This window comes from Heliangelus exortis, chromosome 5 (genome assembly GCF_036169615.1).
Source record: "Heliangelus exortis chromosome 5, bHelExo1.hap1, whole genome shotgun sequence".
Taxonomy (NCBI): Eukaryota; Metazoa; Chordata; class Aves; order Apodiformes; family Trochilidae; genus Heliangelus; species Heliangelus exortis.
Genome location: NC_092426.1, coordinates 21640534 through 21662169, shown reverse-complemented (window position 1 = coordinate 21662169; position 21636 = coordinate 21640534). Strand labels below are relative to the sequence as shown.

The following is a 21636-nucleotide window of genomic DNA, read 5'->3' as shown; positions in this document are numbered from 1 at the left end:
CCAGCTCTGGTCAGTCTGCACATGGAATAAAACCTGGAGTCAGGGTGGAGGTACAAGCAATGAATTTACTTCTAAGCACTGACAGTCTTCTTGTAGGAGGCTTCCTTCCCTGTGAGCTGAACTTCACGTATGCCATGCCTGGGGTGGCTGGCTCTGGACAGTCTCTCTTGGATGTGATTCTTGCAGCCAGAAACCACTAAATGCAAATGGTAAGAGAGCAAAGCCACCAGGGTCTTTGCAATGCAGATGGGGCTTGGGACCCAACACATGTAGCACTCAGCCTAGGGTGATCTCTCTCAACCAAAACAAACAGCAACATATGCTTCAGCCCCAACAGAATGACTTCAGCAACACATACATATATAAAGTGCTTTATTGCAGCATCAGAATAAAGAATTATTCTCAATGAAATTTTGTAGGAATAAAAGTAATTTTTAAATATATTATATATAAAAATCACAATAAACTTAAGGAGTGGAAGCTTGGAGATTCATCACTTAAATAGCAGTGGACTGGAGAGAATCTTTGATGGGATATAAAAATAAACACTTGCTTCATGTCTACTTTCCTCATGGTGCCCCCATAGCCTCCTGGAGTGTAAGGTGCTTGTGTGAGGAACAATGCTTCTTGTTTCTCATGCTCCAGTTCTTGCCTGTATCATCCATAGAGGCAGTGAGGCAGAACAGCGACTTGGCTTTCAACCAGGATTTTTTTTTTTTCGGGGGTGGGGGTCACAATGCAAGAAATTTTCCTACTTGCCGTTGGACAGTAACTCCATTTATTACAGAAATTATAGTTTATTTTTTAGGGGGTAGACTGGCTGACATACCCAGTATAAAGAGGAGGAAGGTGCAAATCCTGGGTAATTGTCCTTATTATATCAACACTTCCTCAGAGAGCAGCAAGTCTAACAAACAAATTGACTGAGTTACTGAAAGTCTCCATTAGGAAAGGCTGTTTGGAGAGTTCCTGTTTCCATGTGTGGGTCCAATACTGGACATTAGGCACATTTAATAAGTTGTTTTTAAGAAGTCCGTGCACTGATGGTAAATAAGCTCCTCTGAAAGTCGGTTGATGTTAATGATGACATATGATATGGGAGAAGAAATATGAAGATGCTCTGCCAAATGGCAGAAGATAACAAGCTCATCCTTCCATGGCTTCAGCTGCTCATCTACTTCCCATACAACACCTCCATGTCTGTTGCTGAGCCTCTCCACACGTCCCAGGCTCCCAGAACCAAGCCACCAGGTCACTGCCACCCCCTCTTGACCATGTCTTTATCACCTACCACTTCACCAGAAACAAGTGAGGAAACGACCCTTTGGTTTAGGGAACATATAAAGGTGATGAAAAATTACCAGCACTTGGGTCTCCATCCATGCTTATTTGGTCATGTCTTTCTTCTCACCCTTTCTGTAACACTGGTCATACCAAGCTGCAAGCCTCATTAGCACTTCTGCTTAACCAGCAGTGAATTCTTAGGTCCTGACGACCAAGGATGCAATATTCTATCAGTAACCAAGGCAAAAGGATCAACATACACTCAGCATATACACAACAATTCCAGAAAGAATCCCCGAAGAGCTATCAGACTGTGGATATTCAATGGCCCTGGAGAAAGCTCCTGCAAGGACAGACTTAGCAGAGGACAGTCAACCAAGGACCTCTGCACACAGATGGATGCTTTTTATTTTCCAACAATGTCCTGCAGAAAAGCAGAGTAGCCAACAGCTTTGGGTTAAACCTCTGGTCTAGAAATTATTCCATTCTTCTTTACGTGTACTTGACTTGTGCTTTTATTTCCTCTGATGCATAAAATTTGCTCAATAAAAGTTATGCACAATTTTTGCCAGGTTCAGCAACTGAATGTTCAGGGATAAAGGTCCTCAGCCTACTTTCTCTGCAGTAAATTTCACAGTTCCCAAAATATTCTGTGAGAAACTGTCATAGACCTGTGAAAAGCTGAATAAAACCCAGGCAAGACCAAAGTGCCAATGGAGAGCATCATGATCTATGATTTGCAGACATCATTATTATCAAGAGTGTGTCTTCCATTTTTGGATCCACACTTGCTTGCCTGTCCAAGCAACCAGGGGAGCATGAGTTGTGCCCATGACTTGTGTATTCTCCGGGCTGTCTCTTGCTGGGGACCTGGCAGACACAACATGGAGTAGGGCCTGAGGCCAGCAGCAGACCAGACAGGAGCAATATTGGGTGCTCCCAGTGGCACCTGACTTTTTCCTATCCTCATGGCCAACATGTCTCGGTACTTTTTCAGCCTGTCCAGTAATGGCATGAGCAGTGGCTGAGATGGTAGAGTGGGAAATGCAGGACTTTCTGCTGAGCCATGTCACAAGTGCTCCCAAGCACTAAAACTTGCAAAGGGCTGCCAGGGAGCCCACGTGCAGGCAGGCTAGCGGTGGGACGTGCATAGTTGCTGCCACCCTGCTCCCCTAAGAACTCAGACAGAGGGGCTGAAATGCACACAGGTGGTGTGTCCCCCCATGCTGACCTCCACTGAGGTCCACCTGTGTCTGGCTCTGGCACCAAGTGTTCCTTTTCACAGCCAAAACTGTAATGGCAATGAAGTCTTGCCAACAGAGCCCAGCTGCCAGTCTCCTCCTGCCCCAACCTCCCTTATCAAACCATGAAAACCTGCTAAATCTCTCCATGCTCCTTCCCAGCCACGCATGGAAAAACCCGAGGAGAAAATAGACCCCACTCTGTACCTCTGTAAGTGAGGGTGGGACAGCCCTGACTCTCCCTGGGAGGATCTACCCCCCAGATTCAGAAGCAGATCAGCAAGTGCCAGGGCAGATGTCACAGGGCAGGCAGCTCTGTCTGCAACAGGCAAGCTCCTCAGCTGGAGTGTGAAGACAGCAGGAGCTGAGGCCATTTCGCCCTGCAGACGCCCAGCTTTCAGACTGCATTGAAAGATCACAGAGAATAAAAGCAGAAAGAAGGAGCCCCCATTCCTTTCATACCTCCCATCTCCTGTGGCTTCCCACTCACCAGCCCAGGCACCCCGGGGTGCAGCACCGCACCAGGTGGCACGGCAGGGATCGTACCATGATAGCCTCCAGCACCCTCAGAAATCCAAGGAAGGCTGAGGTGACCCTCTGAGGGGGTGAGATGGACACTGCATCCTCCCCGCTCTGCCCAGCATCAGCGAGGGGCCCATGAGCAGGGCCAGGGCTTTGCCAGGCTGGGCCAGGGTGGTAGCCCTGGCTCCTCTGAGCATGGCTGTGGCTAGTACTCCTTGGCCTCCTGCAGCTGGGAGAGGTACTCCTCCTCAGCAGGGTTGTCGGCACACCGCCGCCCGTTGTTGGGGGGCCGGACGGCATGATAGCGGCTCCAGTCGCCCTTGCAGAGGATCCAGGGCAGCATGTCCACCTTGTAGTGCAGCTCTGGGGAGAACTCGGTGCTGATGAGGTTGGGGACGCCGGCCCCTTTGCCGCGGGTGATGAGGCGGGTGTGCTCGTCGTAGCAGCAGTGCTGGGCAGCCAGGGTGGTGCTGTCGAGGGAAAGCATGGAGCGCAGGCAGAAGCGCGCCGTCGGCTTGTAGATGTCCAGGCGCTCCTTGGGGCCGCTGGCGTCCCGCCATCGGAAGCTCTTGCCCTGCCCTTCATCCCGCAGGTTGACTGCGCTGTAGACGGCCTCCAGTGGGTAGGAGCAGGGGCAGCTGGGCAGGTCCGTCAGCACCTTGCTCAGGTATTTGGTAAGGAAATCGCTCTTGCAGTTCAGCCACTTCTCACAGCTGTCCACCTCTGGGGGAGGAGGGCACCGAAAGGTTGAGGGCATGTGCAGCCAGCACCTCACTTTACCCAGCTGCCATCCGCCTAGGGCCTCACCAGCAATTGTCTGGCATGAGCAGCCAGGCTACAGGGAGGAGCTGGAGCTAGACTCCATCCCCAAGACAGTGACAAAGCGAAGGGGTTTCATGCTTATGCAGAGCTGCCCTCACAGGGGCTATGCACAGAGCACCCATCGCCAATGGGGCCAAGGGAGTGGGCAAGTGGCAGGCTGGCCTCAGCCACTACACTGTAAAGTGGGATCATGTTGTACTGGGGCTCTGGCAGGAACTGGGTTTCCCAGCATGACTACCAAAGCCTGCATATGGCAGTGGTTTGGGTGACTTAGGTCTGGATAGCAGATATAGGAGACAATGGCAAACCCACCCCTACCAGCCAGCTATATCCCCTGTGAGGTCTGGCAGTGAAGCCCCCAGTGCAAGGCAGAGGCAGAGGCTGACCTGAGTTGAATAGCTCTGTGGTGTTGTCACTCTTGAAAGCTGTCTCCTCTGTGGGGAGAACCATTTCCCCCTCTGCTCCTTCAGGGGAAAAAAAAACAAAACAAAGAGCCGGGTTGAACGCCAAGAGGAGTGGTGGGTTTTTTGCCATCTTCCACTCCCTCTCCCGCCACTGCTTTGGCAACACAGCCCTGTGACTGGATGTAAGGGCCAGCAGCAAGACACACAGATCAGACCTGCTCAAAACTGGAGGCTATGCAAATCCCAGTGGGTAGAGCTCTCAGTATGCCTCAGGAGAGGATTTCAAGCTGCCAGCGTGAGAGAGGCATAAGAAGTCACCCGAGCTGGACACAACCTTTCCTACCCTTGGACACCATATAACTACCCCAGGGGCCATGAAGACCCATCAGCTTCTTCGTGCAAACAACCCCTCATAGTAATTAGCCCAGATCCTACTAAACATAACCAGTCTTGAAGTCAAGCTTCAACATGCCCACAGCAGTGGACCAGCCCAGATCAGGTTAGACAGTGCTCAAGCACTGGAATGGCTGAGGGCTCACCAGGGCAGCGTGGCAGGTCACAGGTCCTTGACTCTGTTGCTGTGCAGGCATAGCCACAGGACCGCGTCCTCTTCTGGTTGCCACTGCCACAGGTGATGCTGCAAGGGGACCACGGACTCCATTCCTCCTCATCTTCATAGTCTGTGCCCAGCAGGGGAGAGGCAGAGAGCATTAAACATCAGCAAAGCCTAAGGAAGGGAGCCAGCAGCCACCCAGGACCTCTCTCAGCTCTGCCCTATCCCTGGGATGTCCCTGACAGAGAGGCAGGGCCAGCACTGTCCAGGGCACATGAAAGTGCCCTGCCATGTGATGCCAAGGGCCAACCCTGTCCTTACTGCCAACTCCAGGAAAGCAGCCCCTGAGTAAAGACTCTCATTCTCACACCTTTGCTCATGGTCATACTGACCCAGACAGGCTTTATTACCCATATGAGTTCCCACCAAACCTTTTCAAAGCGCTGGCCATGATTCTGAAGCATCATATGTTAGCAAAGGCTGACTCGTTTGGGCTCACGACTGGGGAGGTGCAGGAGGGAGCTGCTCTGGTGCCATGGCCTGTTCACCCATCAGCACCTGCCATGTAGCCCTGCAGCTCCTCTCCTGGGTGGTGCCCAGGTCTGTGGCAAAGGCTTTTGGCACTGGTGTCACCACAGGGACCTGTGGCAGCAGCATTTGCCATTTAAACCATATTCCTCATCTGAGCACACCTTTGCTAGAGTCCACACTCCAGTGTGATCATGTGCAAGGGCAATTCCCACTGGGATGGTGCTTCTGACTGCTGACAGCCCCAGCTGGGTGCTGGCATTGCTCCTTGGCATGCTTGCTTATTTTTTAAGTAGGAGCTGAGCACCAGCATGCTGCCATCCCTGGTGCAGGGCTACTCCCCCTGCACCGAGATGGGGATGTGGGTCAGGCAAGGCAGGGGAGGGCAGTGCTGGTCTGCAGTGCAGCTGTGCACACCCAAGAGGACTCACCATAATTATATTTTTCCTTAAAGATCCAATTCTTCTGCGCAGGCCATCGCTGGTCCCAGTCACCTCCCACTCCACTGAGCATGGACTCCTCCTCCTCGTAGTCTGCTGTGTAATCTTCCTCCTCCTCCTCCTCCTCCTTGTCCCCTACATTCAGGTTGTCATCCTCCTCCTCTTCCTCCTCCTCCTCTTCAGCAGGGTCTGTGTATTCCCAGAAGAGGGGCCAGAAGAGGTCCTTGTGGGATAGCCACTCAGAGGATGTCAGGGACCAGTCACTGTTTGTCTCCTTCAATAAGTCCATCTCCATCTCAGCTTGAGGATCATCCACCACTTCAATGGTCACCTGCAAGCCAGATATGAGGCAAGTATAAGGATGAGGCACAGCCCTGAGACAGCCCTACCAGCCCATGTACTGGTTCCAGCCTGAGACCAGAGATGCTTTGGTCTACAGGACCATGTGATGAGTGCAAGAGGTCTCAGACTCATCTAGAGGGACTGAGCAGGGGCAGAGCAGGAGGTCCAGTGGGGCTGGTGGTCACCCATAGGGGACCAACACCACCCTCAGAAACTGAAAGGTCACCCCTGTAGTTACATTTGCTCCTGACTTATGGAGAGGGACTGTCGGACAGGGAAAAGGCTGTGAGCAAATTTCTCTGGCAAGGAGCTTGTCTGTGACAGCTATTTGCACCTGGTGGTTACCAAGCAGACTGACAGCAGCAGCCACACCTACCCCGCTCACGAGACTCTTCCTGTACCCTTTGGGAAGCAAATGAAGCTGGGGAGTATATGCGGTGTTCACCCGCAGCCCGCCCAGACCCGCTCCCCACCTGGATGTTGGGGTTCTGGGCGCTCAGGTCCACGTTGGCCAGCCCCGGCAAGCTCTGCAGGTCCAGCACGAAGGGCAGGCTCTCCTCCAGGCCAAAACTGCTGGGCTGGGGCACTGCTGGGCTCCTGGCAGCCTGCTGAGCCACCCCACGGCGTCTGTGCCGCCGCAGGCCAGCCTGCCCGCTCCGCCTCAGCCCCCGAGCCTTGCCCGATGGCGGCAGCTCCTCATCCCCTGCCGAATGGGGGTCAGACGAGGCAGAGACCTGGAGAGGGAAGAGGCAGTGAAGACATCTCCCAGCACTGGCTGTGAAGGAAGCAAAACGCTGCCCAGAGAAGAGGGGTCTGGTCTCCTGCACCAAATGGTTCCTCCACGCCATCTTATAGCAGCATCAGGGCAGCAAGTAACAGCTTAACTAATGAAGTTACTACTCAGTGCTACGTGGTCCCAGAGCTTGGCTGCACTGCACCTGAACAACCTATAGGTCTACTCAAGCTGGTGCTTCCCATGCCCACAACCATCCATCCTCTCTGCACCCTTCTGCAGTCCACTGCCCACCTCGCTTGGCTTTCCACTTCTTTCTCTTTCTGGCCATCACTTGGTCCCTGGAGATAGGTAATGGCAAGGGCTGCTTCTGGCCACAGAATTACTGGAGCTCAGTTCTAACAATTTTATATAGTAAGAGTTTGTGACAAGGGCTTTATGACAAGGGGGGAAAGCACTTCATCTAAATATATTGTTCTTTTGTGCCAGTATTAAGGCAGACAACTGCAAGGTTTAACTCAGATTTCAGAAACTGCCCAAAGACTACCACAAGAAGGGAAAGAAACTGCTAATAAATACAGCCCAGCTACCTTGAAAGGGAAGATGCCCAGATGAAGTGGACAAAATTAGCTTCTCAGTGCTGCCAATGGCTCCAGCCACTGCTGCTACTGCAGAGGCACCTGTGGAGCTTCATTGGTAGCCCTGGGAGGGAGCTCACTGGAGCCCTGAGCCCGGGAGGCTCAGAGGAGGCAGGGAGTGGGCAGGGAACCCGTGCTGGCTGCTGGGGATGTGGGGAGCCAGCCAGCGAACCAAACAGCCAAATGGCTGTGCTCACGCCAGGTTCCCACATCCCTTGTTCCCGTGCTCGGTGCATGCCAGCAAAAAAGAGTGCGAGTCAAAGGTCCGGCAGGCTCCAGTGCACCCGAGAAACAGGAGATGGGAACAACTGGCAAAGGCGCAGGCCATCCCAGGAAGGTCTGTGGGGCCCTGCAGCAGCTTGAGGCTGGGAGTGGAGGTGCCTGAACCCCCAGCATCTCTGCTAGCGGCTGCCTATTTCTGTCTGCCCAGCTGAAACCCCCCTTTTGTTCCCAAGCTCTCGCCCTTTGCGCCAGCCCAGCCAAGAGCCATGGGATTAAGAAGGCGGCGGTGCCCCCTCCCCACGGGGGGATGTAGAGAGGCATTTCTACCTGCAATTAGAGCCAGATGGTTTGGGGAAGGACTCCCCTCCCTTTCATCCAGACCACTGGAGCACTTCAAAGGCAGCTGGAGCCTGGCCAGGCTCTCATGAGCGCACACAGCTTGTCCCCAGCCCTGTGCCCGCACATCAAAGCTTACAACCCCCCCACCCTGTCCCCGGGGGAGGGAAAAGAGCAGCGGGGACACTGCTGGTCCCTTGGCTGCTGCCCAGAGTGGGCTGGATGTGGAGTAGGGCTTGTGACAGACTTCACCAGATGGGCCTGGAGGAGAGAGGGCTGTGGGGTGGAGGGAGCCTGTGCTGCCTGGCAAGAGCGTTTGGGGCTCACCTCTCTCCCTGCCTGGGAGGGCTCCTGTAGCTGGTAGCAAACATGGGCACAGACAGACCCCTTTGCCTGCACTTCCCCCTCCCAGCTTCCTCTGCCCCTCTACAAAACCACAATGGTTTTGCGAAGGACTCACAGGAAGGATGCCCAGCTCTGTCCCACCCTGTCTCACAGTGCCTCAGCCCCTCCCCACATCTCCTCTTGTGCCCCAGCAAGGGAGCAAGGAGAAGCCCAGACAGAGCAGGAACAGCAAGGGGCACTGAGCAGGCAAACGTGGCTGCGTCCTGGCGCTGGGCACAAGACACTGCCCACCGGTGCTGGGTCTGCTGCCAGCTGCACGTGCCCCACGCAGCCCCTGCAGCCAGCCTGCCAGCAGCCTCACGAGGTGCCAGCCCTGCTAAGAGCCTGGGTAAACTCATTTGACAACCATCCTGGATTTATTACACAGAGAAAGCAGGGCCTCCTCTAGCAACGAGATGCAAGCTCACCCAAGGAAATCAAGAGCAAGTGAGCCAGGAACAGACTCCAAGTCCCCAGCCTCAGACTCAGTGCCTAATTCAGATTTTATGCCCAAACAAGCTCAAGAAATTCAAACTATTTTTTTCCCACAGGGAAAATGCTAAAACTGCCCCTGGAGAGCTAGCTGCATGCGTGTTGCAGGGTGAAGAGAGCCCCTGGCTCCCAAATCTTCCAGAGGCACAAAGGCCCCAGGCTGTCCATCCTGCATGGCCCAGAATCCTTCAGCAATGTTCACTGCACCATACCATCCCCTTCCTCCTGCTAATGTCTGCATCACTCCAAGGCTTCACTGGGTTGAAATTCATCCCTGCATCAGAAGATGTCCCTCCTGAGCAAGGTCCTGCTCAGTGCCCTGCCCCAGCCGATCGACCATGGATTTTAGTTCCCTCTGGGTCAGTGCATCCATAGCACCATGATTCTGATGGGCAGAGGTATCTTCTTTGTGTCACCAAGGGGCTCCTGCCAGCCACACAGACAGCTACCCTTGAGGGTCACACTCCGGTCACACATGCCACCCACTCTCTCCACTGCCCTGCTTGAGGAACAGCTGGATAAAGCTGTCAAGCCTGGAGCTAAGCCACTGCAGTGCATCATCTAAGGAAGATGCTGGACTGTTTAGAGTGAAATCTCTACTATCCCACTCTCCAAGAAGTGCAGGACAAAGGCTGCAAACAGTTGCAGAGCTTTCTTTCTCCTTATGCCATTGGAGGACACTTGCAATCACATCACAGAAGCAGGGCGTCCTGGGTATCTCTCAGCAGAGCTTCAGCCTTCTCCTGTGACCAGACAACACCAAGTGAACCAAAAAGCCAAAGGGGGAATTGTCACAGCTCCTCCATGCCCCTGGCATACCCTACCTGGCTGGGAATAAGTGTTTGCAGGGCAGGAACCCAAGAGAAACTTTGCGGCTGTACTCAGGAAAGAGAACGCGGTTTCCATTTGTGAAGACCATGTTTAGACTGAAGGCTATAACAAAGATCACACCCACCTTCCTACCAGCCCAGGAACCCTTCCCACATAGTCCAGGATCTCCTGTATGTAGGATTGAACACCTAAACACCTTGGGGCACAAGCTCAGCAAAGATGTTAGGAAGCGGTAGAAACTCATCAGCAATTAATCACAGTCTTGTGCCTGTTTTGTACATAAGATGGGTGACAGTGCGTATGGAACAGGTGTGAGGAAAGGTCACTCATTATTTTCCTACAGACTAAAGGATGATATTTTCTCATTTCTAATCCATACACCTCTATTAAAATTACTCAGAAATCTGAAGATGGCAAAGAGAGGAGCTGTGAGGAACATTTCAAGAGATGCAGACTCTTCCAGTGAAACTTGTACAATTCATTTTGTTTGTCATGATAAAAAGAGAAAGGAATGACTTGATTTTCCAGTTCTTTAAGGCAACAATCCATCAGGCACCAGAGACTTTCTAATCCAGAACAGCAACACATAATAGGAACCAATGTGCCCCTGACAAATTCAACCAAGGAATAAGAATCATGCTTTTAACACCATAGGTGATTAACCACAAGAACAAGCTAAGAAGAGCAGCAAGCAGCAATATCTCTTGTGGAAACAGTCAAACCCATGTCACCGAGCTCAACACATATGTATGCACCTGTGCTAGGGAAAGGATTCAAGGATCTAATTATTTCTATTGGTCTTAAAATCTGCAGTTTTACTTTAAACTTCTGACTAAACACTCTGATTTAAACCTGGGTTAAGAAAGCAAATGACCAACATTTCTGTGCTGCAGATCTTACATAGAAATGACTAGATGTGACCAGATCCTACAGCAGGTTAACACATTAAAATATCAATGCTGTACTGTCCTTTGGCAACTAGGGATATCACTCTGCTGCCACCACAACCACAACTTCTTGTCCCTCCATTGCGTTCCCTGGTATCTCTATAGGTACTTCAAGTTGACAGTGAACCCACTAGCAGTGCTCTTTCTAACTCTATACATTGCAAAGCAGAGTTGCTCTTCATCACAGGGTTAAACCCAAGCCAAGTACACTTGGTGTAACTTCTGTTGGAGTTTGTGCAGAAGTCTGTGCAGAAGCACCACAGAGCAAGTCCCCAGCACAGCACAAGCTCGAAGGATTCAGCTCCCACCCACAGCTATCCTGAGACAATAAGCGAGTGCATAAACTCATTCAGCTTCAACCAAAGAAACCTGTGCACAAGGGTCAGATCAGAGGAAAAACTCAGGCTGTGCTTTGTGCTTGTTAACACTCCAGTGAAGAAAATGGCATATTTGCTAAAGACCGGTATTGCACTGGGCTTTAATGATAAGGAATGGGGTTTTTTGTTGCTTAATCATTACTACTTATGTTAGGTTTCCTTTGAACAGTTTTACCTTGCTGGACTGAAAAAAGAACCTAATAGAAGAACTAATTATGTTTTTCTGAATAGGGCTGAGTCCACACAAGTATTTTCCTCCTGGCTCATACCCATTCATTGACACAGTCTTTCAGCCAGATGGAAAATCCACTGGATGCACATCAGGCAAGTGACCTCTGCTACCCATCAACTTATCATCTGTTTAACAGATTTCCCACAACTGTGCCAAAGCACAGTGTGCTTCTAGAGTTGGGTGGGTACCTATGAGTAAACAAGGAAGGCAAAGATGCCACCCAGTGCCTGCTACTGTGTGTAAGACCTCCAGACCTCCCAATAATCAGACACATCTTCAGACCTATAGGCAGGTGGTTTAGCAGAAGCCATTACTCAGAGTTTTGACAGGTGAGCCCTGGAAGATCTGCCAGAGGTAATTTAAAGCAGTGGACACCTCCAGCTGCCTCCCTCTTCTTCTGCCCCAGGCTAGACTCCTGCCTGGAAAGGGGCTGTGGCACAAGTAAAGAGCAGGACTATGATCTCCCAACTGCTCTACTGACCGGTCCACCTCAGGATCAACTCGCACTTGAGTACTGTTTTTGCTGTGGTTTTGGTTTGTTTTTTTTTTAAATAAAGACAGAAGCATCTCCCTTTAAGTTTTGAATGAACTCTCCAAATGCTCATGGACAAGGCATTCAGATATCATTCTTGCATGAGTTGATCCTGTTTATGACAGACCAGCAGGAGCTGGCAGCAAACTGTGGGCTGTGCAGATAATTATTATGCACTCATGATTATAATTTCCATGCAGTTATCAAAATACTTCCAATCATATGGAATCTTTTCTAGCTAGCTTCATCCCAACTATCTTGAGTAGGGAGCTGCAGAAGGCAGCATCAAAGGCTTCCTCATTTCTCATTTATTTTCACGTCTCACAATTATTTTCATGTCTCACAATTGCAACAACTGGAATCTCAAAACTCTTTCCAAGGTCAGTGACTCGGTTGCTGCCGAAGCAGAGCCAGCCCTGGAGCAGTCACCACAGCATGGGGAAGCAGCAGCATGCAGCAGCACAAGGAGCAAGTATATGGCATAGCTGTCACTGTGCAAGGCTGAGAACAGAGGGGTTGGCCAGGCTGCTACCAGTGCTCCTCACCTCACATCCCTGCTGCACAGCCCAGCCCTCTCACAGCAGATGGCTCTCCTGTGGGCACACTGATGAGTCACTTGCCCATGGCATGCTCAGCCAACTCCCCTGGTCATTTCTGACATAAGGAAGACAAGCAGGAGCCTGGTGGCTTTTCACCTCTCAGTGTCACACAGGTGACTCTACACTAAATATCTTCTTCAGATGGTGCCTGTTGTGAGGAGCCCAGCCAGTGGTAAGACACCATTACCTGAGGAGCAAGGCACCCAAGACCTCTGCTGCAGCCAGGTGAGCAGATAGAGCACAGCAGTGGGTACAGGATCAGGGCCCCTGCAGGGACTGCATGGAGAGGTCCTCCAGAGAGGTGAACAGACACATGTCCATACCCTCTGGTGTGCTCTGGCAAATACTCCTGCTAGGGCAGATGTTTTCTGTTAGCATAGTTGAGCTGTAATACACGTAGGCTCTTAATGCATTGGACTGAGTTGCTGTTAACTTGTTCCAGTTCTAAACCCCATGTGTTTCAGTAACCATTAACTTGTTCCAGCTAATGGTCCACATTTGTTATTCTGCACACTGTAGCCCTCCAACTGATCCAGCTGCTGCTTCCTTCCCAACCACAGCCCAGGCAAAACTGCAAAAGGCAAAAGAAAATCCCAAATAGAGCAAAGCAAATGCAAAAACTGGAGGGACCAGACCAACACCAGCCTGTCCCTGCTCCTTCAGCCTGCTAGAAGAAGGTGCAGTGGGGGGGACACAGGGCAGGCAGCAGCACAGGAAGACCTTGTCCCACACAAGGTGCACAGGCTGCACCCCCCCCGACAGGCAGTGGGGCAGGGAAGGCAGCTGACCAAACATGCAAATTCAACTTTCATTTCAACAACAGAACAAAATGGGCAGCTGAGCTGGACTCAAAGTATGTCTGTGACCAGCACAGAAAAGGATCCAGGCAGGGATGCTGCATCACGACTTCCCAAAGGGGCCAATTTGGGCTGATGCACAGCCAGCAATGCCTGCCCAGGTGCTTGGCTGCAGCTCCCCAGCCCAGGGGTGACCTCAGCTCCCTGCATGTCAGCACAGGAACGAGAAAAGATCTTGGGGTAGGGAAATCTTCCTTTCCAGCTCCCATCTGTGTAATTCAAAACTCCCTTGTTCATAAGATTTTCCAGGACAGTCTCTGCTACTTTTAAGTGCCTCACCAGACAATAATTACTTTTTTTTTTTTTCCTTTTTCCCCCACCAGACAGAAGTTTGAGGTTTGTAGACTTGCAGAGGCAAGTCCATAGTCAGAGGAAAGTAAGGGAACATCCAAACAGGGAGCCCCACTTCTCCAGCATCTTAGTCTCCAGCTGACCCCTTCTCTTCCCTCTGGCTGGTCACTTCCCAGCAGAACTCCAGGTGCAACCTCAGGACCAGTCTTCAGGGTGGGTGTAGATGTGCAATAGCAGAGCTCTAATCCCAGCTGTGAGGGAACCCAAGCTCACCCTGAGACACCCACAGCACCTCATCTCCCTGCATCTCCTCTACGGGAGGCATGAGGGCAGCCACCTGGTGGATGCTCCCCAGAAGAAAACTTGACGCTCCCCCCTAAGGGGGATCTTTGATTTTTAAGGATGAGCCAACTTAACCAGGTAATACAACACCTGTGTACCTAGAGGAGAAGGGGTGGGGGCAATAGTGGATGACCATATATCTGTACAACACCTTGCCTGGCATGGTATGGCATGGTACAGCTAGCCTCCTGTGGGATTGTGGCTGCTGCAGAAGCAGCTGCAGTTGAAGGGGAGGACAATAGGATGGATTGCTGAAGTGGTGGGGATGAAAAAAAATTCCAGAGAGGCAAAGAGGTGCTGACCCACCCACTGGTGGGGGCCTCCAGCAGCATTTCCCAACCATCCTACAAATACTGTCCCCTAGCCAGGTGATTGCCTCAGGGCTCAGCTGCCAGTAAAGAGCCAGGGCTAGGATGGAGGATGGCTCACCTGAAGGGCACCATACTCATGCCATGTGCCAGCCTCCTGCTGTACCCCATGTGACGAAGGCTCCCTTGGCTGGGGACATGTTCTGCCTCTCCCTGCATCACAACCCAAGTCTTGTGTGCTAGATAAGGCCCTGTCAGACTGGGCTAACCATCTCCTAATCCAAGATAAACTCATGCCCCACCACCTTTCTCCTCCTCTGTCCTCTCCTCTCCCCTCCCCTCCTCTCCTTTCCTCTTTCCTCTCTTCTCTTCTTTTTTCTCTCTGGCTGTGTGAAACTGGGTTCCCATGTGCCTGTCCAGTAGCTCTAAGGACAAGCAGAAGGCAATACTTTACTGCATTTTGTTCCCTTTGAAGCTGTGTCCTTCCTCTGGAGATTAAACCAACCTGTAGCCCAGAGCCAGTGCCCTTCATGGCAAGAGCCACCTGGGATTCAGAAGGAAGTAGGTCACTATCTTTTGGGTGTCTTCATCTCATAAGTACTGAGCTAAAGTATATTTCATCACAGCTTCTCAGACAAGCCCCGGGAGTCCCCACACACAGGGAATGTGCAGAAACTGGAATGCCTGGAGGCAATACCATGTGGGCTGACTTTTACAGCTGGCCACATAAAAGCATCTGATAGCCCAATGAAAAGTTCCTTGCAAAAATGGTCTGCCAAAAAAAAACAAAAAACCAAAACCAAACAAACCAAACAAAAACAACAACAACAACAAAAAAAAAAAAACACAAAAAAGGGGAAAAAAAAAAAAAAAGAAAAAAAAGTCATCCTTGCACTTTTGCAAGCCTCTTTCTGAAACAGAAATGTTTTCAAATATTTCACACCAAAACACGGATGCAATCTCTTCTCTGCTTCTTGGCTATGAGCTCTGGTGTACAAGCTTTATACAAAAACTGAGCCTGACAACATTTGCTTTGGAGGAGCTAGACAGCACCGGCCACCTTGCTGTTGCAAATCTATCTCGGACTGTCTTCAGGTTTCCTGTTAGAAGCATCTTGTTTTGAGGATTATTCTCAGTGGAAGAATATTTACTGGTACTATGGAAAACAGAAGATCCCTGGTTTGAACTCCCTAAGACACCAACAAGAGGAAAGCAGGAATTAATCCCCAGCACACTCCCTCCATCATCTTGCTGGGCTTGGGGGACCACAGTTGAGGGCAGGATGAGTCCTCCAGCTTGTCTCTCTTGAAGGACAAGGTCTGCAGAAGGTCTCTCTTTAAGGAGCTGGACACTTTGGGAAACCTAGGGAGAGGGCCAGGCAATGCCCTGTGGAGCGATTAATGCCTAATCTCTTCCTCTTACATGTGCCTTTTACAGGAACCCCTTTGATTGTGACAATGGGAAGGCAGCAGACCTATTTGTGCAGTGAAAAGGGAAGAAGCTCCCTTGTTGGGCCGCTTCCCTACACTCGGCTCCCCTTTGTTTCTGCTCCTGCCTGAGCCCCAGGGTGGGAGGGTTTTTGACTGTGTTGACTAAGATAATTTGGCACTTCTCAAAAGGAAATTTGCTACAAAGGGCGAAGTACCTCCCTGCACACAAAGAGCCCCTTTCAGAGCGGAAGGATGCTTCAGTGCACGTTTTGTACCCGCAAATCCGACCTCCGCCAAGGACAAAGCCAGGGATAAGAACGCTTAATTGCTGAAGAAATGAAAAGGTAAAAAGCACATCCGCAGGCAAAATGACTCTGCTACTGACACAGCCTGCAGTGGCCACAGGGATCTGGCTGTGCAGGCAGCCAGTACCGACCTGGCCACCTCCTTGCACCCCAGCTGAGCCTTTTGCCCCTGGCGCAAGGGCAGACATGGGTGACAACACCCATGCACAGCAGGGCGAGATGGCTCTGAGGAAAGTGAGATCCTCTTCTTGGCCAGACAGCCCAGGGAGGGTGCTGAGAGGGACCCAGAGCTGGGGAGAGGCCCACGGGAGGCTCCTGCAGGCCTCCATGACACCCCCAGCCTCTGGCCAGCCCATCACACCAGTGGTCTCCCCAGGCCATGTGTCTAGACTACGGTAGGACTCCCAAATGACAGGGTTACCTTGACTTAAGTCTCCTGACCAACTCCACTCAAGCCAAGCTGACATTTCCCTTCAGTGTTTTTTATCTAGTACAGCCATGCCATGTCACCTCAGAGCTCCTTTACTCTCTGCCTGCTTTTTACCTCCAGCCAGGCATCATGTCACTGCCATGCACTTCATTCTTAAGCACCCCTCTGCACTCAGGCTCCCCGTGCACACAGAGCAGGTCGATTTAAACCAAGTCTGCTACCGATGACTTTTAATCAGCAAGCAAAACATCCCAGTGTAGTTTCCCATCACCACTCTCACTGCCAGATGTAACCAGTAAATAACACGTTTGGTTGTTATTTGTTTCTGTATTTCCCAGGGGCCAGAAGCCAGTCATACCAGGTGCTCTACAAATCCACTGATTTGCAGCCAACTACAGCCTTTATGCTACACTTGGTATTTCTTTTGTTGCCCTCTGTTCTCTCTTATCGCAGATGCCAGATTTGCTTTGCTCAAAGCCTGAGACCAGGGGAACACCCACCAGCAAGCTCCAGCCTGGATTCTGACCCAGTCCCAGCCCTACAGTAGCACCCTTGGCCCTGCAGGAACACCACACTCACTGCTGTTGCTCTTGGTCCCTTGTCTCAGAGTAGTTCCCTCCCACCAAGCCCACCTGAGCTGGGCTGGGAGGCTTGGACCCTTCCTAAAACACTGCTGGCTTGCTGCCCCCTCACTGCACCCCCTCACTGCCAGGATGCTCACTACCACTCTCACTGTTACCACTGGTACTATTATTTAAAAGCACAGCTATTGAACGGTTGGGTTGGTTCACACAGATCTAATCACTTCTAACGTTTCTAGCATGCTAAAACATAGCTATTTTCTGTTTACTAGAAGAGTACTTGAACTGACTGGCATCAATCAGAAAGAATCCAAACATCTATTAACAAAGCTGAAAGCCAGTATTTTGAAATCCAGTGAGTTTATCAAAACATATTTTGTATTTAAACCCTCTGACAATAAATAAACAGCATTAAACAATGTGATGAGCTGTCCCTTGTCTTCACAAGGTACACAAGCTTTTCTAAGAATTCAGTTACCCAAATTTGAAGAGCCACTGATGTAGGTCAGTGCTTGGACCTGCCACAGTTCTGCCCACATCAGTGTAATGCATTCAGCCTGCAAAAGTGCTTCTCAAAATCCTGCTGCACACCTGCCTACAGCTTCAGAGCCCACCTGTCCTCCCAAACATGGCCAGAAAGCCTCCAAGTGAGCAGGCACCTTCTTATTAGATTTCAGTTTGAATAGAAAGCATTTTGCCTTTTCAACTTCTGGTCAAATAGACTTAGAGAAACAGAAAACATTCACAACACATGTTGCTTATGCTGGACTCTGTAACTCAGGCAAAGCTTTTCTGCACGACAGCTGAGACAATATAAATGAACGTGCTTGCTCTTTAGGTTATGGCTGGAAGTAATGGATCCTGACTGAGGTACAGGGCTTTGGGACATATTGATAAGGCTATAACCCAAAGATAAAGCATGTGTTCCCCTTTTCTGCAATTAGGTTTTCTAACTCAAAAATTTACTAAAAATTAAAACTTAATAGGTTTAATTTTTCTGAATTATTTTAGTATAGAACTGCAACTCTGAGGCACAGCACAGTTGATAAAATTCCCATTCAATTCTAAACCAAGGAAAAATGTTTGCTTTAAATAAAGATGTTAAATGAAAATAAGTCAAAATTATATAATTGTTTAATGGTTTTGATTGTCTATCTGCTCTGCTTGGTCATTTCTATTTTTCTCCTCCTGGCCCCCTTCATTCTACCCACATCTGTAGGGCATTACCCATAGTGTAACCAATACTCCAGCTGTGGCTGCCCTGCTGCCATAGAGACAGGACCTATCGGCGCTGCAACAAGAACCATCTGTGCATATGACCCAAAATCACTATGGATTTTTTTTTTTTAACCACCATACTGCTGTGCTTATGCTCTCCACTTTAGCTCAAACAGCCAGGCATGACTACTCCAAATTCTCCCCCACATGCATCAGAAACAGAGGATTTCTTTCAAAAAAGCACAGCTAGAAGACACATGCCAATACCTACCCTGCCATGCAGACTGTGCCACCAGTACCCTAAGGGATGCAGGGTGTGCATGGGAGCACCAACAAAACCCCAGAGGAATCCATTCTTCATCTTCCTTCTTGAATCCTAACCTCTACCCTCAAACCTTCGCCTGCAGACTTCTTGTATGCTTGTACTGCTGTGAGAAGCAAACGTCCCAGAGACAGAGGCTGTGCTGTGTGAGTGCTGTATGTGATCTTTGGCTGGCTGCACAACGCTTCCCATTCACAGCCATTCACAAACTGGGAACGACTGCAGCTCGTCCAGCTTCCCCATGTATTTTAGACATCAGATAAAAAGGAGCCTAAGACTGCGCTGCAGAGTCCTGTGGTGAGGACCTGAGGAGCTTCCTAATGTGCAGTTTGTCTCTGCCCTCTGCCCCCTCCTATGGGGCTGAAATACCATCCGGGATTCAGTGTAAACCCCCACTCCCTCTGCAGCCAGAGCCCAGTGCACTCTGCCTGGCATTTGTCTGGTGAGTGAACCATCATCTGTGTCTATGCTTGAAGTACAGCAGCAGCATGGTGTTAACAGTGCTTATTGCACATAATATCCCCTGCTTGCATCTGCTTGGTCCATGCTCCAGTCAAAACCATTACCAGGCTTGGCTGGATGCATCCTGTGCCCTCTCTTGCCCATTGATAAAGCTTTACATGCAGAAGATTCCTTCTTCACATTTGCGCCCTGGGTTTCATGCTGGAATGGAGTTCAGTGCATTGGTCATGAGCTGCGGGTATGATTGCTCCAAAGATCAGCACCATGTTTTGGCAGTAACTAGCACTAAGGTATATTCCCATCACTCAGCACTTCCTGCAGATCAAACCTGCTGCTTCCTACACTGCTGTGTATCACCTACAAGGGCTGAACTGCTCTTAGCCTGTTCTGCTCAAATCCCGCTATTGATACTTTTCTCACTTATTCCTTACACTCACCTTTAGCTGTAGCATTCTTCATAAGGGTATTTTTAAAACACAGGTATCTCTCTGAACCATTTTGTGTCCAGAGAACAGTTTCAAGATGGAAACAGCTTGCTTTAACCATTCAGTTGCCTTACTTTGTTATTCAAATCCTTCTCCCTGCCCTCCTGTCATCCTCATCAGATCCCATCAGTTGGTTCCCAGTCTGACCAGTCCTTCACTGCCTGCTGAAGTTATCCCCCTCCACAATCTGTGCTCCGAAGTCAACGCTGGCCAGAATCCGGCCCCCAGAGGAGCGAGAGGTGCAGCCTCGGGACCTCCCGCCACAGCCTGTGGGAGAACCCGAGGCCACTTGCCCAGGGACAAGGACGGGGAGCAGGCCGCCTGTCCGGGAGATGCTGGACTGGGTGCAGGCTGCCAGGATAAGCAGGGAGCATGACCACTCCGGAATCTGCCCCAGGGTCGTCCCAGCGGGAAGAAGAGATGGTGGCTGAAATCCGTCACGTCTTATTTTTGTAGTAGCGGAGTTTTTGAGTTCCTGGCAAGCCACCAACCTTGCTAATTTTACCGCAAGTCGGATTGTGGCCGGACTCCTCTCTTCGACGAGGGATGTTGCCCCCTGGAGGCAACGGATCTCCCCGGGCACTGGTCACGGCTTTCGGCCCCGATCTCAAAGCACCTAAACCAGCCCTTCCCTGCAGTGCAAAAGCCTCAGCCTACCCGAAAATCCCGAAGGCCCGAAAAAGCCCTTCTTCTTAGAGAAAGAAGAAACAGGCCAGAAGTGGGGAGGCACCAAAACCCTGCTTCTCCCCTCTGCTGCTTTTCCCCCCGGGGCTCCGGGCGGCCTGGCGCGGGGACACGTGTTGGATGCTTCGGAGATGCACAACAGCCTCCGAAGGAGCCTCGACAACCGCCCAGGTGGCCGGGTGCCCTCTTCAGACTTCCCGAGCACGGGAGAGGGTGCGGAGGCTGAGGAAGGCTCGCCCCAGCACCCTCCCGGTTCTCCATCCTTCCCCCAAAAGGCTGCCTTACCTCCGCCAGCTTGGAGCTCCTCTCCTTCGGGCTGTTACTGCGCTGTTTCCTCACGGGCAGCCCTCTCAGAGCAGCCAGGAAAGTTGTCAGAAAGACGAAGCCGAGGATGAGTACGAATTTCCCTCTAATCAGAGGCATCTCTACCTCCCTCTCGCCTCACCTCGCACGCCTAGGGCAGGCGGCCCGGCAGCTCGCCCGCCCGCAATGCTACAAACCCCGCCGTCCTTCCTCGAGAAAGCAAGAGGAGCAACGAAAAATTTAAAAAAAAAAAAAAAGAGAGAGAGAAAAAAAATAAAAAAAAATATATGGAATATCGCAGACGGGAAGTGCAGCCCCCAGCGGGTACGGGCAGGGGCCGCTGGCCCGGGCCGCTCCCGGCCGCTCCTCTCCCTCTGATCTCTCTTGCAGTTTGCCGAGCACGTTTCGGTGTCGCAGCTCCCCCGGACTCGCCTGCCGGTGCCACTGATGCTGAAGGATAACTCTGAAAAGCTTCACAAGTGTGTGCGGCGACACGGGGGGGGGAAGTCGGGAGGGGGGGGGGCGGGAGAGGGCTTCGCCTCCCCTCCCCACCCCCCTTTCTAATCCCTTCGGCAATCTGATTTCTTTTCCTCCTCTTCTCCTCCCCCCTCCGACTCACACCCCGGTGCAGCCGCGGCTCTTCAGGCAACGCCGGGCACGGGAGGGTGGGCGGCCGATCCCCGCCGCTCTCCGGGGAGAGGCTCCTTCTCGTATGCTGCGCGGTCAAGCCCCTCCTGGCCGAACGGTGCGGCAGCCGGACCCGGGCACGGCCCCGCCGCGCCCCTGCCCCGCTCGGGGGCTGCCGGCACTGCCAGACCTCCCAGCTCCCTCCGACCGCTGCCTCCTCCGGGGCGCCGCTGGCAGCCCCTCCCCTCCCGGCAGCTGCATGGCCCGGGCGGCCGCGACCCCCCCCTACCCGGCGGTACCCCGCGGGGTTCTGCTCCTCCGGCGGGGCCGGCCCGGGGCTCTTTGTTCCGCTCCCGAACGGCGGCTCGCCTCGGCGATGCCGGCCTTGCACAAGCCCCGCGGCCCCGGGCTCTGCCCTCCGGGGAAGCTCCGCCGGAGCGCCGGGCAGGGTCCTCGCGGCGAGGCGGGGCGGGGCGGCCGCGGGCTCCGGCGGCTGCGGCCCGGCCGCATGAGGCGGGGAGGACGGAGGCGC

The 21636-nt window shown here is 51.8% G+C and overlaps 1 protein-coding gene across 3 annotated transcripts; it reads right to left on the bottom strand.

Moving 5' to 3' along the window:
• Positions 1-355: 355 nt before the first annotated feature.
• Positions 356-20710, bottom strand: ISM2 (isthmin 2). 3 transcript variants are annotated; one of them, XM_071745881.1, is made up of 6 exons: positions 20460-20607; positions 6610-6870; positions 5786-6125; positions 4813-4953; positions 4256-4333; positions 356-3770 (listed from the first exon to the last, which is right to left on the bottom strand). In XM_071745881.1, the coding sequence occupies exons 1-6, from the start codon at positions 20595-20597 to the stop codon at positions 3253-3255; spliced, it is 1476 nt and encodes a 491-aa protein (XP_071601982.1). In that variant the 5' UTR covers positions 20598-20607; the 3' UTR covers positions 356-3252. The 3 variants fall into 3 exon arrangements, with proteins under 3 accessions (XP_071601982.1, XP_071601985.1, XP_071601984.1); XM_071745883.1 differs by having other exon boundaries at positions 3137-3770; positions 4256-4327; positions 20460-20710; XM_071745884.1 differs by lacking the exon at positions 4813-4953 and having other exon boundaries at positions 747-3770; positions 20460-20710.
• Positions 20711-21636: the final 926 nt, after the last annotated feature.